At 38.0% G+C, this 15,699-nt stretch overlaps 1 protein-coding gene across 1 annotated transcript in view; it reads right to left on the bottom strand.

Annotated features, from left to right (window-relative positions):
- Positions 1-3,736: 3,736 nt before the first annotated feature.
- LOC148331425 (cytosolic purine 5'-nucleotidase-like) overlaps positions 3,737-15,699 on the bottom strand; it is a 31,972-nt gene continuing 20,009 nt past the window's right edge. The window contains exons 4-18 of the mRNA XM_088304674.1: positions 13,869-13,986; positions 13,622-13,717; positions 12,030-12,121; positions 9,173-9,230; positions 8,931-9,024; positions 8,105-8,158; positions 7,887-7,970; positions 7,709-7,750; positions 7,456-7,563; positions 7,205-7,271; positions 5,519-5,689; positions 5,156-5,207; positions 4,964-5,024; positions 4,586-4,762; positions 3,737-4,510 (exon numbers count right to left, since the gene is read on the bottom strand). Of these exons, the coding sequence (XP_088160800.1) occupies positions 4,298-4,510; positions 4,586-4,762; positions 4,964-5,024; positions 5,156-5,207; positions 5,519-5,689; positions 7,205-7,271; positions 7,456-7,563; positions 7,709-7,750; positions 7,887-7,970; positions 8,105-8,158; positions 8,931-9,024; positions 9,173-9,230; positions 12,030-12,121; positions 13,622-13,717; positions 13,869-13,986 (1,487 nt within the window). The 3' untranslated portion in view covers positions 3,737-4,297. The remainder of the gene's footprint in view (positions 4,511-4,585; positions 4,763-4,963; positions 5,025-5,155; positions 5,208-5,518; positions 5,690-7,204; positions 7,272-7,455; positions 7,564-7,708; positions 7,751-7,886; positions 7,971-8,104; positions 8,159-8,930; positions 9,025-9,172; positions 9,231-12,029; positions 12,122-13,621; positions 13,718-13,868; positions 13,987-15,699) is intronic.

Below are 15,699 nucleotides of genomic sequence, written 5' to 3'. Positions count from 1 at the left end.
GTGATTGCTTTATGTACTGTGTATGTAGTTGTAAAATCCTGCGGCAACTACTGAAGTGTATAATTGTCTTGCAAAGATCAGACCTCTCCATAACCTATAGTGTTCTGCTTATTGTTCGAAATGTGAACTCATTCACGTGTTTTTTTTAAAGTGTTGTCTTCATCGGGTTAGTGCGATAGGCGTATTATTAATAATAATATTGCTTGTTGTTTTTAAGGGAATAATGCCTGCTTTCTCCTTAAAAACATGTCAAATTACGTGGATATTGTTGCCTAATTTAGAACTATTTACTTATACTGTTTAAATTTGGAATTATCTGGACTATGACTTATTTTTAAAACGTACCCCATTCAATTTTACTTCAAGAATTAATTTTACTGATAGGAGTATTTGAATAATTTGCAGTTATTGTTCGCAGGGTATTAATTTTTTGAAGAAAAAACTTTTAATGCCAATAGGTCTTTATCTTTATGTGCCCCAAAGAAATGTAATGATAGAAATAGAATAGAATAGAAATCCCTTTATTGTCATTGTACTCAAGTGTGCAACGATTTACAAAATGTTTTCTGAAGATGCTAATAATTTTGGCAACACAGGATGCGCTTGTGGCTCCCGGCCTCGTTTAACTTTTTGACCTTTTCCCATATTTCAGGCGTCAAACATTTAGATTTAAAAATTTATTTATTTATTTTTGTGAAGAATCAAGACCAATTGAAACAGTCATGAAGTGGAACGGAATTCATAGGATATTTCAAACCTTTTTTGGAAAACAAGTGGGGCGTGCAATATTATTTGCTCGGCCTCTTCACAGTCAGTAGGGCTTCCACAAACGATTATTTTGCTAGTCGACTAATTGTATCACATGAATCTCCCCATAACTGCATGAGCAAGCAGCGACTCTTGATCATCTCCATCTTACCGCTAGAATTATTTAAGGTATGGTACACATGAATTATAAAGACAATTAAGATGATAGTACATTCAATTTGTATTCAACTTTCATCTTGTACCAGCGTTCCCGACAAATTTATAATTGATGGCATCAACTGAAATTGAAGGTGGTACTGTGGCCTTACAATTTTTAGCTGTAAGCGAGTGGAATCATGAGTAAAACTCTGGAAATGCACTGTGCTAAGTAAATTAAAATAAACACTTGTATTGGTTTTTAATTTAGTTTTGTTTTGCTCCCTTATTATGCATAATTTGAGCAACACATTCAAATTGTGGTATGCCCCTGGAAGAGAAATGAAAACTGTAGATTTGGAGGAATAGAATTTTTTAGCAGTGGAAATTAGTAGCCATATTCTAACGATCTAGGTATCTTATCTCTTTTATTCTTATGTGTTGCTTTTAAGGGTTTGCAGCAGGTCGTGTTGTTTTACTTTGAGTACTGAAATTTCTAAGTTCATAAAGGCAACACTCGGTGTGTGGTTGTGACTCGCCAGTGACCAGGAGTTAACACAACGATGTTCAATGTCTATCGCGGCCATACAGAAAGTGTGTTTTGGTTTTTAATAAATGTGAGTTCGCTGACTGATGGCACCAGAATACACAGTAGACGCTAGAATATGTTAGCGTACCACAACAGGACATGCGTGTAGCATTCCATCAGATGCACACGGTAGCCTGTATGTGCTAACTTCTGCTAGCTTCCAGAAACTGTCCCTATATCAGAATGAAATCAGGAATCAGCCACAATGTGCTTCCTTTTTTGATGCTCGTTTATCACTGCTGTGCTGCTATGAAATGGAGGTTTACATCTTATTTTGTGAAATAAGCCAAGACTTTCTGCTGCTAACATGGGGCTCACTCAATTACGGTATCCACAATTCTTATGTCATCCAAAAACAATTTGAAATGTGGACTTGTCAGACCACAGCAGATTTTTTCCACAATGAGTCAGTCCATCTCAAATGAGCTTGGGCTAAGAGAAGCTGGCGATTTTTCTGGTTGCTGTTGATATATGCCTTTCGATTTATGTGGTAGTTTCAATTGATCTTTTCAGATGCAGCAATGAGCTGTGTTAACTGACCATTGCTGATGTGTTCCTGAGCCAACGTGGCAATATTCTTTACATAATGTCAGTTTTTATTGCAGCGCCGTCAGAAGGATAAAAGGTCCGGGCAGTCAATGCTGGTTTTTGGCCTTGTTCCTTTTGAACAAGACAGCTTTCTTCAAAAGCATAAAAGTGCCAGTTAATATTTTGATTTCCCCAAAGCATTAGGCACATGTTATCAAATGCCCTTCACTGACTGCATCATCAGCAGACTTCTGATAATGAGCGAAAGGACAAACTTATCAGCAGTCTATTGGCCAAAACAGCTGTGTGTCCTTGATGATGTCCTTGAGACCTGATGCTGAGATGACCCAATGTTGCGTATGCTCAATATGAGCAAACGTATTCCACATTTCACAGTATTAGACCATATCATTTTGATTTTATGTATTCTGGGCTTTCCAGCTGTAGCCCAAAATAAGAAATGTGATTCCTTCCTGGGACACAAAACTACTCAAATAAAATTGGTGTTGCCATCAATTAACACATACTATATGTACATAAATTAATTATCGCAATTTGCTTGTTAATTTGTGACAATTACAAATTTATTGTTCTATACAGAATACAGCCTGACCACAATGACTTCTGTCTCAGTTTCATAGGTTTAGGATGTGTCATTTTCATGGCACCATTATGATGGTTACTGTATAGAGTAGATTCTATTGTGAAATAATTATAAGGGGAAGAATTGACTCTCCAAATTTGAATTTATTATTATTGACAAGGCTTATAATCAAGTAAGCCTTAGTGAAATGTTGAATGTCATCAGTAGTATTAAAATAATTTCAAATTCTGTAATCAAGTTTAATAATGCACTTACAAAATTGTCCCCCATCTATTGCTTGGGGAACCATAAATTGTTCAGATCCAAAACATTACACCAAATAATGACCTGATGTGGCAAAAGTGCAATAATAATTAGCTTGATTTGATCATTTTTAAAAGAGGCTGTATGTGTATTTTTTTAAACATTGGAAAGTGGACAAAAAAAGGAGCTTTTTTTTCTACAATACTGTATTTTACTCCTACAACAAAAAAAAAACATTGTCCAAAACAGATTGTTGCAATGCAGACTGTTGTTCTTTCTGCTGTTTATGTTGAATACCCCAAACTACACAGCAAATTCCTACTCAATTTAGTGGAAAGATGAGATGTAAGTGATGTCCAAGGAGGTAAATATTGTTTTTGCACCAATGCCAAAGTTGACCTTGGTGAAGGTCGGCGCTCTCTGAAGCCCTCATCAAAGGCAGCATTTTGATATGGCTGTTGTATGTACAAATAGTTGGCATGTCAATAATGTATACGCAACTGCAAAGATAGAACAGTGGACATTTGTGTTTGGGTAAAATCCAAAGCTGTCATTTCATAGTATAGCCATTTTCAACAGCATATTGGGGAATAAGGCACGCATCGAGAAAATGCTAAATTCATTAATACGCTTTATCATTTGGTATTAAACCATTTTGTTCATTTGCACAATGACAATCAACATTTCAGAGCATTTGACCTTAAAATAGCCACATTAAACTGTTCTATTGAACATGACAAAACAGAAGTGTTTGGTTTTGTGCATTCACAATGACATGCAGCTGGCTCACTTGAAGCCTTTGTGTGGCTGCAGCAGTACTTTCCCTCAAGTACATTATCTTGTGCAATCAAATGAGTCATTTAAGCAAATTATTTGAATAAATTCAAATGTTTATATGTCAGCACTAAGACAAAGTTGACGAGGAAAAGAAAACAGGTAAAACCAGAGGCGGCACAACCAAGGGGGGCACCCCCAATAAACACCAATTGGGGTAACCAAGTTAGGCTTACGTCGTCATGCATCTGCAATGACAGTGACACATGCATCATACAGTATATTCATATTACAGTCCTGATGTTTAGTCTATCTTATGTGTTTTTCATCCAAAAATGCAATAATCTTTTGAATTTCGATTCAATGAAACAAATTCATCTAGGGGCACTTCTTCCCCTGGATTTTTGTTGCTACCAAATTACAATAATTTGGTATTGAAATGTGAAATCAGTGCTAACATTTGGTAAGAACAAAAAAAAAAATCCATCGACTCCAACTGACTTCAATAATTATTTAGTCATCATTGTTGTTTACAAAATAGTCAATATCATGAATAAGAGAACAATTCAACATACAGTAGATGTCCTTTTAAATTCAGTAAAATAAAAAAGGAGTTTTCCATTGCCGTGCTAGAGCAACCTCTTCTCCTTCCAGTCCTACTCTTCATCATCATCCTCGTCATGGCAGTGGGTGATCTCCTGTGGAGCTTTCGGGAAGAAATGAGGGGGCTGGATCTCGCTGATGGATCGGGTCATTTGGTTTCGTTTGGATTCCATCTCCTTTAAGTCCAACTCGTGGCGGTTTCTTGTAGCCAGCGGCGACTCTTTATCATTAACATTCACATGCTCCACTGTTGACTCGTGGGGCATCTATGAGGGAATATTTATAATCATATAATGCCTCTAAAAGTAATACCAGTCATAATTTAAGTGCAAATGGCCCACCAGCACATGTGAAGCTCTGAAGAGATAACTGAAGGGGTAGTAGAGCAGGTTGATGAAGGAGGCTGCATACAAGTCGGCGTAACGCATCACCTGCGAGGCAAACAGAGTCGGACGGGATCCGCTGCGAAACAAACTTCCCATCATGCCATAGCACATATCCATGTCATGCGTCACTTTCTGGAAGGGACAGGCAGATCCAAGAAATGGTCATTAATCAGTATATTGTTGAATGGATATGCAGCCAAGTTACATAATCATGTGTCTTTAACAAGAATAATGTTATTGGTTTAAAAAGAAAGAGTACATTCAAACTGTCCGAGAATGGGAATGGGCTGTGGTGATTTTCAGTCTCTGTAAAAGGCTAAGAAGCATTTGCACCTTAATACGTCGCTGGAGCGAACTGATATCAGGCCTCTCGTTGCTGCTGCTATCCAAGTGTCTGTATTAAAAAATGTTCACAGTCAGTTGTCACAACGAATGTGTGGAGATCAACTCAAGCAACTCAATTATTTATTACTAAATTATTATCTGAGCTAATCTGATCTAATTATTCACATGCACAAAACCTACTTGTAAAGCTCAGCAAGGAAACAGTCCAGAGATTGAAGCTCCTCAAATATAGCTGAAAAGAGAATCTTCATTCGTACTTTTTCAGTTAGTTTGACAGAAAATGCTTTTCACCCTGGCTCCGATACTACATTGCATCATCAGAGGCATGACAACAGAACTGTAATTGATTTGATGTACCTTCAGACAACTTGGTGAACCGAGTGACTATATTCATACAGCCAACGCAGCTTGCGGTATCAGTGCAACAGCAGTGAGTCCCGGGAAACATTACCTCTTACACGTGCCATTGTGCATGTGCTTTCAATCATGTGTGCAGGTAGCCAATTCTGACAATGTAAATGTAGTGCATCTATGTATTCTTACAGCTTTTTTCAGTCCACACATGCAGCTCCTGGGCCAGCTCTGGTATGACCAGGAAAGTTCTCCACCCTTGGCGCTTCTTGGATTTCAGAATGTCACCAAAGATGTGGTCACCAATGTAGACAATATCTTTGCCCTTGGCACCCAGCAAGTCACATACGATGTCAGAAGAACCTGTGGGTACGGACACCAGCACTTACACACGTGGACAAAATTGTTGGAACCTCTCTGATAATGAAAGAAAAGAAAACACAGTGGTCTCAGAAACATAACATTAAATCTGCATAAAGTATAATACAAACTTATTTAAAATTAACCCATGAAAATCAGGCACTGCTTTTCGATTGTGGTTCAACAGATTAAAAAAAAAAAAAAAACTCATGAAACAAGCCTGGACAAATGTGTTAGACGACATCTCAGACAATGCAGAAGTTTAATAAGACATAAGATAAGAGATGGTACCAAAACATTCATAGTGATTGAGGCGGGGGTACTGTGTGGCGTGGGGGCCACGCTAATGAGTGAAAAAAAAAGCGCTAAACCCTGCAAAAGTTCATTTAACACAACAATCTTTTTAAAATGTGCAATAAACGCATATTTTGCAAGCCCTGAACTGGGAAAATTTTGGTTGTGACGCAGCAAACACGTTCACATGTGAATTACTTTCAAGAAACAAAATGCACTTCACTGCAGCCTATCTACACAACGTTTAAAAAGGAGAACGGTACAGTGATGGAGCCATTTTAACAGTGACACGCAGTAAGTAGACTCACGTTAAAAATAAAGAATCCTTCAAACCTTAGACAACTGGAGTTCATGAAGAGTGGGCCAAAATACTGTACCTGCTGAAAGTCACATTTGAAATTTACAAAAATCATTTGATTGCCTCAAAAACTTGTACAATCTAATGGTACGTTAAGGCTACCATTGTTTCATGAGTTTATTTTTTTAAATAATTCTGTTGAACTACATTTCAATTATATACAGAACAAAACGAGGGAGATCGTCAGCGACGATAATGAATCTTTTATATATTCAATTAAATCATGTTGTACTGCAACCCTAGTGAGGAGAAGCGGTACAGAAAATGGATGGATGGATGTTGTACTGCACTGGAGCGGGGAGCCCTCTAATCTCATTGTACACTGAGTACAATGACAATAAAGGGCATTCTGATTCTGATTTTGACATGAGTGTGTATTCCAGACTGATTGATTGACTGACTCGTACAGAGAGTGAGACTTTGTTGTCCAAGAAGAAATTGCTAGAAATCAAGTAGAGTTCAATTTGTCTTGCAATTGTTAAACTGTAGAATGGGAGTCAAGCTAAGCCATTACATTTTGCTGTGTGGCAGGTGTAATGATCTAATCAAGCGTACTGAAACTGTAAAAGTGTAGTGTTCAGTGAAAGCAAAATAAGTGATCATTCTGATGGCATGTCTTGTTTGATTAAGTGCAAGTAAACCAAACCAAATTTTTTCACTTATAATCACTGCGTAAATCCTACATACTATTGCAAACACACAAAACTTTAATCTGACCCAAATATTACTGTGACCTGTGCTCTACACTTAAAACATTTAATAACAGTGGTTGATGAGGCTTGACAGATCAACAACTAGCAATCATTTCACTTTCATGAGGTTGTGTGAATATTTCAAAGGATTTCTTAAATTCAGTTGTGCATTACCTCCAGAGTAAACAATCCCATGTTGGAGGGGACCGGTGTATGTACCAATCTTGAGTCGACCAGTTGTCTGAAATAAATTAATACATACATGTTCACAGTCTGAACAAATAATTTATTCATTGAGGAGGGATAAGCATTGAGCATTATATTTTACCAGCTCAATCACTGTCTGATGTTTTAAAGTACTACTGGTAATTTGCCTTTCTTACCTACACATGGACCTCATTCCAACCTCCACCCACTACACTCACTGTGTCAACCTGTCGCAGGACTGTTCCCTCTCCAAAGAACACAGGCTTGCGGGCGTCGACCAGGATCAAGTCAAAGTAAGACTGCCAGGGCCTGTGGGTTGTACCCGACTACAAACGAAGGAAACACACAAATATTTCAAGAAGTCTCATTATACAAAAAAAGACATCAGACCGACAGAACTGTAACTGTGAGCTCTCCTTTGGGCGCTGATTAATATAAATGTTAAGCATACCAATTTGAAATTGTGCCTACCTTTGGACCATGCAGAAAATCAAACAAATAGGTCATTATCTTCTGAAAAAAAAAAGAAAAGAAAAGAGGAACAAGAGCTGAGCAAATCCAGACATTCTGGTTCACAAAACAGACCTTTTTTCTTTAGCTCGTAGCACTCGGTCAACAGTTAAGTAAAATATCTAAATACCCAGCTCACCTCAGTGTATTTGTAATCACTGTTGGTTGCCAGAAACACTTTGGCTACTTCATTCATGCGACTAAGGAGGAGAGGAAGCTTTGGCTTAATGGGAGGAAAAAATAAACAATACATTAACCACAAATCAGATAAATAAAAAAATCCAAACAATTGTTGGCAATATTGCCACAATTTTGTTTTTAATAATTCACAGTATGACCATATTGTGTTTTACTTACATCTTTGACCACATACTTCTGCAGGTTTTCAACAGTCTTTTCTTTTAAAGACCCCTTTGAAAAGAATAGTGAAAGTAATGCACTATATATTATATAGATGACTATTGTAGAAAATAGGGGTGTCCCGATCTGATATACGTATTGGATCTGGTTCCGATATCAGTTTAAAAAAAAAAAAAAAAAGATTTGTGAGTAACAGGCACGTGTGGTGGGAAGAGCATCAATTGTGAGTGATGTTTTATATAATTTATTTCCTTGAGAATATCTTCACTTGAAATTGAGTAGGGCAAAATCAGCAATAAAATAGGGTCCTGCATTTATTTTTAAAAATGTGTGTGTGTGCAGGTATGTGCAAAAGTCACTGTTAAGTAATTCTGTGATTGATTTGTTCTTTGAAGTATACAGTAAACCACTCCCATGCACAGTCCTGCTGTAATGTTTCTAACAGAATTTTAAAAATAGGAAACCATAAATTGTTAAAGAAGTGAATTTCCAAGTCTACCAAGTCTGGAGCCCTACTTTGATTTATTTTATTCAAGTGCAAAACATTCTCATGTTCGAGGTTGGTTTTATGTAACCCAAATGTTTGGAATAAATACAATACAATACAATTTTATTTTTATAGGTCATATATTCTCATACCTACTATTGTTATTCGGTTTAATAGTATAACTTGATCAGGTCTCTTCTGACAATTCATGCTAAAGAAATTAAATTACAGTTTGTATCATCCCTGCTGATATTGTATCAGACGATATCGGAATCAGACATAACTCTAGGTTGCAATCTCGGTATCGGATCGGAAGTGAAAAATATAGTTATCTACCTGAAAATGAACCCAGTCCACGGCATCTCTTACATCCTGGAAAATGCTCTTATAAGACATGTAAAGATCACCATCGATAAAGCCAGTCTGACAACTGTGGGAAATGAAAACGTGTAATTAGGCAGAGCAGTGCAGGACAACATCTATTCTATGGGATGATGCAAAATGTACCCAAAAGATTAGTTTCCAAATGAAGTGCCGCAGAAATCAGTAAAGCAGCTATTTGGCAACTAGGACCATACCTTGAGTATCGACAGCAGTTGCTGAAGAAGTCAACTAAGCAGGCAATGAGGTAGGTTTCTGAAACGGAACATTTATCAACAAAACACTTTATGATGTTTCAAATATATGACAACTTTTTGATTTGTGATTTATTTTTTTTTTTTTTTTAGAATATTACAATTCTGATAAGCAATTAATTTAAAAAAAATATATTGAACAAAATACATTTTTGGGTCTCTTAATGTTTACAACAATAAAAAATATGAGTTAGAAGTAGAACTTGGGCAGGCAATATTGGGATCCAGATTAAATTCGAAACTTTAAATAATTACTCAACTATGTGGATTTTTCACACTTGCATTACAAGTACAGCGCAGGCCAACCAACCACATACATCCATTTGTGTTTGGCACTGATCGACAGCTAAAGCCAGCCAAAAAATAGTCTTTCCAATAACAATTATCTTTTTATTATTGAGGGGTGAAAGAGATATACTCTTCAAATTTGTGTCATTGCAGCACAAATAACCAATCATGCAGAAACGTCAATCAAAAAAAAGTATTTCACTCAAATAAATTTTTCACTCATTTCCAAATTCAAACACTACATAACAAACATTGACCTGGTCAAAAACTTTTTGTCTGCCCATTCACACCTGACGCTCATTACTACAGCTTCCTGTGTCACCCTTTTTTGGGACATAGATGCCACCATTCGTTAGAACCAAGGAATTACATAAATAAATCTTGTAACATGGCCCCAACACAGCCAATGACAATTATCTGACAAAGGGAGGGGGTGAGAGAGACACACACATACACTCACACACACCCCCACCCCCACCCCCACGCAAACGCGCACCCACACCCCCCCACACACGCACACACACACGCAAGCACGCACGTTAAGCGAGTGAGAGAGACACAGCCATAGGTGCCAAGCCATAGAAATACAGTACATACCAGGGGTTACCTTTGGACAAGGTAGCCCTCAAGGACCACACAAGTAGCCGACAGGCATGTTTAAAAAACAGCTCACTAGAGATGGAACATTGTGATTTCATATTGAAGAAATAAACAGAAGCCCACGTTGCATTTTATCCAAAGGACCTTGTTGCGGTTTCTGTGCAAATAGAAACTTAAGCCATGACTAGTACTTCGGGCGACAGTGCTTCTTCATCGTGCTCTTAAAAGGTGAGGAAAGAAAGAAGACGAAGAAGAAGAAGAAGTTCGGCAACGAAGAAGAAGCAGCACCAAAGGGTTTAAAAGTACATGAATCCAGCAGGATAATACCTCTGGCTACAATGCACTGCGGTATTCTAGTTGAGGTAAGCCAATTTTAGGATAAAAATTAAAACGTTAATGTAGTTATAAGCCAACGTTCCGTCATCGTCCGCTGCCAAGGTTGTAGATCACGTTCCTTTCACAGCCTGCAGCTTGTTATTTCCTCTTAATTTTGCATTTTTAGCGTTAAATATGTTGTGTAACAAGTATTTAGAAGGTTGCGAATCATGTCTGGGAGGCGGCAGTGACTTATTAGAACCGTAAATCCCCCAAAATAAAACTTTAAATGAATAATTTAAAAAAGTCAACTTCTACTTTTCGTTTTTCACCTTTCATTCTTGTTCCCATTAACAGATAAATGAGGGACTACTATACAGTGTTGGGGGTAACGCGTTACAAAAGTAATGGTAGAGTCATGCATTTTGGCAGTTACCAAGTAATATAACAAGTTACTCTCAGTTGGTTTGGAATATTATTACAGTTACTCAGTCTGGTAACGCATTACAAATTTCAGGACCTTAACACAAATTTAATCCACTATTTTGAAACGAAGTGCAGTTTACGTAAACTACGAAGCACAGCAATCATCACAATCAGTTCCATTACTCCCTGCGAACATAAAGTAATTTGGTTGTGTGTCTGCTTGTGTGGTGCCAGCGTGTGACGTTTTAAGCACGTTCTCAATGCCGATTGGCTGTCGCCGGTGCAATGCCACCAATAGACTGATGACTGATGGATTATGGATAATGATGGCCTGACGATGATGGACAGCCGGCCGCAGGCGAATGACAAATCGGCAACATTTACTGAAGCGCCCACCACTGCTGCTACCCTTGTATACAGTTTTTTACTGACTGTCCTAAAGTCGAGGTGACGACCTGTCATTTAACGATGAGGGAAGCGGGAGGTTAAAATAATGATGAGTGACAGACTGACAATTATGAATGGGTGGCCAAATGCTGGCAAATGAATGCCATTTGACTGCTTTACATGTTTGTTTGTAATTAATTTCATGACAGAGTGAAAAATTGGCCCATTTTGGGGCAGGATTAATAATTTAATATCTTGGTCTACGTTGTCATGTGTCAATGGATAAAAATAAATAAAAGGAAACCGAATCATTTTAAAACAGATAATATCAGTCAGTCCGTCCCTGGACTGGAGCAGAAAGAACACAGTAGGTAAATGTCCAATTATAAAATTCACATTCTCAATTAGTATTTGCAATCTACTCTGCAACTACTCAACTGTGGTTGAATACTTCTGCGAATACAACCATCCTTGTGTAAAAATAGAACATCATTATTGTTGATCCCTCACAATTCTAGCTACAAGTGTTATATATATACAGCTATTCACAACTCAACTGGTCAACGTGGATGACCACTCTACACAAAGTATTGGTTTGCTTCAAGTTTTTAGACCTACTCTATGTGGAAAGCGCCTTGAGATATATTTTGGTGAGAATTGGTGAAGAAGAATTGAAATCGAATTGATACAATGAGCATATTTGAAAAGAAACACATTCTCATGCAGCTCAAAGGATGTCTGCAGAGTTTCCCTTTTAATACCCATGTCAAATTTAGATTATTACCAGGCAAGTTGAAGAGTGTGTTCAGGATGTAGAAGCGTTCTGTATCTCCACGTTGAATAAATTTGTTGGGGTACATCTCTCTGATGTCGGCCCTATGTAATAAAAAACAAAAACAAAAACTTAATAAGAGATTACTGTAAAAAAAAAATGCAACAGTAGTGCACAATCACACACAGTCACGATAAATAAAATACTAAAATAAATTTAGCAGGAAAAAGCTTGTGTAGACCGCCGTGAGATAGGTGAGTTATACCCTGCTGATGAAACAAAGTGTTACCTCGACAAATTGTTTTTTTCAAACTGACTTGGAAAATTTCTGTGAGCAATTGCAATTGTGGCCCAAACCCAACTGAGCCACATCAAGATCCTAATTCAAATGCATGATTATTGCACAATGTTCCTTGCACCAGATGCAGAAAACATCTGTGAAGTGGTCGGACATTTGTAAGGTAGGGAGACCAAACCTGTTTTTGTTCATTTTTTATTTAATGTAATTATTGATTTCTCAAATTAATAAATGATTGCTACATAAAGTTATCATGACTGCGTCTTGTGAAATAGCAAGTAGGCTTCATTACTTTACCAATGTTCTATTTACTTTAAGTAGTCTGCAAAGCAGGGTTTCCTTGATGACTCATCACAAGACACTAGCGCACTTTATTAGTGACATCCATCCATCCATCATCTATACCGCTTCTCCTCACTAGGGTCGCGGGGGGTGCTGGAGCCTATCCCAGCTATCTTCGGGCAGTAGGCGGGGGACACCCTGAACTGGTTGCCAGCCAATTGCAGGGCACACAAAGACAAACAACCATCCGCGCTCACACTCATACCTAGGGGCAATTTAGAGTGTTCAATCGGCCTGCCATGCATGTTTTTGGAATGTGGGAGGAAACCGAAGTACCCCGGAGGAAACCCACACAAGCACGGGGAGAACATGCAAACTCCACACAGGATGGCCGGAGCCGGGATCGAACCCACACCCGATGCTGTCTCTCACTGTGAGGCCATCGTGCTAACCAGTCGGCCACCGTGCCTATTATGACATATAAAATGAATTAACGACTTGTGTAGCACGCAGTCATACTGTAAACCTTGTATTCCCAAGGACTGGTTTCGCCTTTTGATTTTGTTAAACTTAGCAGCTTTCAATTGGGAAATGAACGCTCACTTCAAATGAAACAGAGCTCTTAACGGCACTTGGTATCGCTCAAACATGTTATATCCGTGATTGTTTCATGCATCCAAGTAACAAATGTTATTTCGGCTTTTCAAGTGTGCTTTTATTAAAACTGACGTTTTCCAATGAGCATGTTTTTAACCATCTTGATGTCACTAAAGAAGAATATTTCAGATTATAAATTGCCTTAATACCAAGAAAATGTTTGGATTTTAACACATTTAATCACTACAGTTAAGAGTTATAGGCCTCCTGTTTGCATATAGGTAATTTGATTTTGAAAATTAAAGTGTTTTCTTCCTTTCCTTTTTCATGAATACAGTTTCATAGAGTATATGTAAAATAAAAAGATCCGTTGTATGAAATGTATATCCAACATGTGCATGTGTACAGTTAGAGAGTCGATTCTCACCCTCTAATGAAGTTGAAACCGTGCACACAAACAAGGATGTTCCCATAAGCATCCACTTTGAGCAGGTTGCCATGCATAGTGTCAAACACTAGGCCTCTGAGGAAAGAATAGTTGGAGGTGAATATTAACAGTATTTGGCATTGTGCCTTGGAAGCCATTTTTTATTTTTGTCAGTTCAATCAACTTAAAACACCAACAAATATACAGCATTTTAACATAAAAATAATTAAGAGTTTAGTGGACTAACCGTGTGGGGAAGGAGGGATCATAGACAAAGTTGAGTAGTTCCTGTGGATATCCAATGGACAGCAGGCGCTCCACTGTCAGGTCGAAGCCCAGAGCCTCATACTCAGGAGATTTATATACTTTTTACACACAGGGACATGAGGGTTTGTTTAGCAGAACTCAGAAACATCTTCTACATCACTCACTGTTAGTGTTGGAGTCAACACCACACCAACTGTGACTAAGACATTATTGAAACTCTAGAGGATGGAGACCGAGACAAAGACAAGACTTTTGGAGATCAAAACTGAGACAAGAGCAAGATTGCAAATATTTAAGAAAAATCACCCCAAAAAACAGAACAAAATGACCGGTATCTATATTTTTCCCCATTGCGTTTGCAACAAAAACAAATTCTACTATGTTGTTTTTGATATACCATATTTTCTGGACTATAAATCGCACTTTTTTCCAAGGTTGGCTAGTCCTGCAACTTACACTCAAAAGCGACTTATACATGAAAAAGAAAAAAAAATCATAGCCACAAGAGGACACTCTAGACCAGGCATCACCAAATGGCGGACCGGATCCGGACCGCGGGATGATTCGGACCCATGGCCAATCTATGATGTTTTTTTTCAGGGCGCATTCGCAAACGTTGGCGCTGCAATTCTAGTAAATATGGAAAAGGCGTCACTGATTTGAGCCAATCAAATCTTTTGTTTACGATCCACTGCCAATTGCGCAGCAGACGGGAAGAGAGTGCTGCTGACAGTATGCCTTGCTAAAAAGTTAGCGAGGTCGATGCGTCTTGTTTTAAATGAATGGACGGAGAAATTTAGTTTCGTTCTGGCTGCAGCCGTTTCAAAACCAGTGTGCATTATATGCTCCGAAACCGTCGCAACATTGCGAAGCGCCACTACGAAACAAAGCACCGCCCTTTTTTGCAAAGTTATCCACTGAAGTTTGAAGTGAGCGCACGCAAAAACATCGAACTTCGAGTGCAGTATAACAGATTTTTACATTTTCGTTTACATCCCAGCGGCATGCAAACGAATATTCGGTAAAAGTATCATGGATTTTGGGGAAACATAAAAAAACGTTCAAGTGATGGGGAAGTTGTGAAGGAGTGCTTAAATGTGGTTGCACAAACATTCTTTAAAGGAAAACACAAAGCCCAGATGTGTGAAATAATCTACCAAATCCCAATGGCCCTGACTCCGTTCCAACCCGATTTAAGTCACTGGCAAGTGATGAGGACAGCCATTTTTGTTGATTGTGTACTAAACATGTCGACCTGTTTTACTTGGATAATTAGGCTTTCCTTTTTTTTAGGCTGATAACTCTTTGATTTAAGAAAAAAAAGGTAAAAGATGTTAACTCAATGCTTAGCACTTGATATATTTCTGCAGGAGATTTTTTACAGTTTTTTTCTGGAAGTGGCACCCTTAAATTCCTGGAGCCACATTTTCTTGAATGTGAAATAAACACCTTATATTTGTTTGACTGGCAAAGGTGTTTAATGGGAACATTGCTAAATATTTACTATATAAGTGCGCTTTGTTGAAAATGACTAAATATTGAAATTTTCGTCGTGGACCTCTGTGACTTTTAATTGAATACCTCTGCTCTAGACTTATGCGGCGATATCTCCGACTCCTTACAAGGACAACTGAGAACGACTGAACACAAATGCCCCTCAAGTGAATAATAGTCTGCAGACTACGAAGCTGCAAGTAGTGAAATTTGCAACAGAAAACAGTAATCGAGCAGAAGACAGAAAGTTTGGACTGCATGAGAAACTTGTTCTGGACTGACGAAAAGGCTACTTTTGTTGAAGAAAACAAAGAAAG

This window comes from Idiotropiscis lumnitzeri, chromosome 9 (genome assembly GCF_059441095.1).
Source record: "Idiotropiscis lumnitzeri isolate Australia: NSW breed Sydney's pygmy pipehorse chromosome 9, RoL_Ilum_1.0, whole genome shotgun sequence".
Lineage (NCBI taxonomy): Eukaryota > Metazoa > Chordata > Actinopteri > Syngnathiformes > Syngnathidae > Idiotropiscis > Idiotropiscis lumnitzeri.
This window is presented reverse-complemented; position numbering and strand designations above follow the sequence as displayed.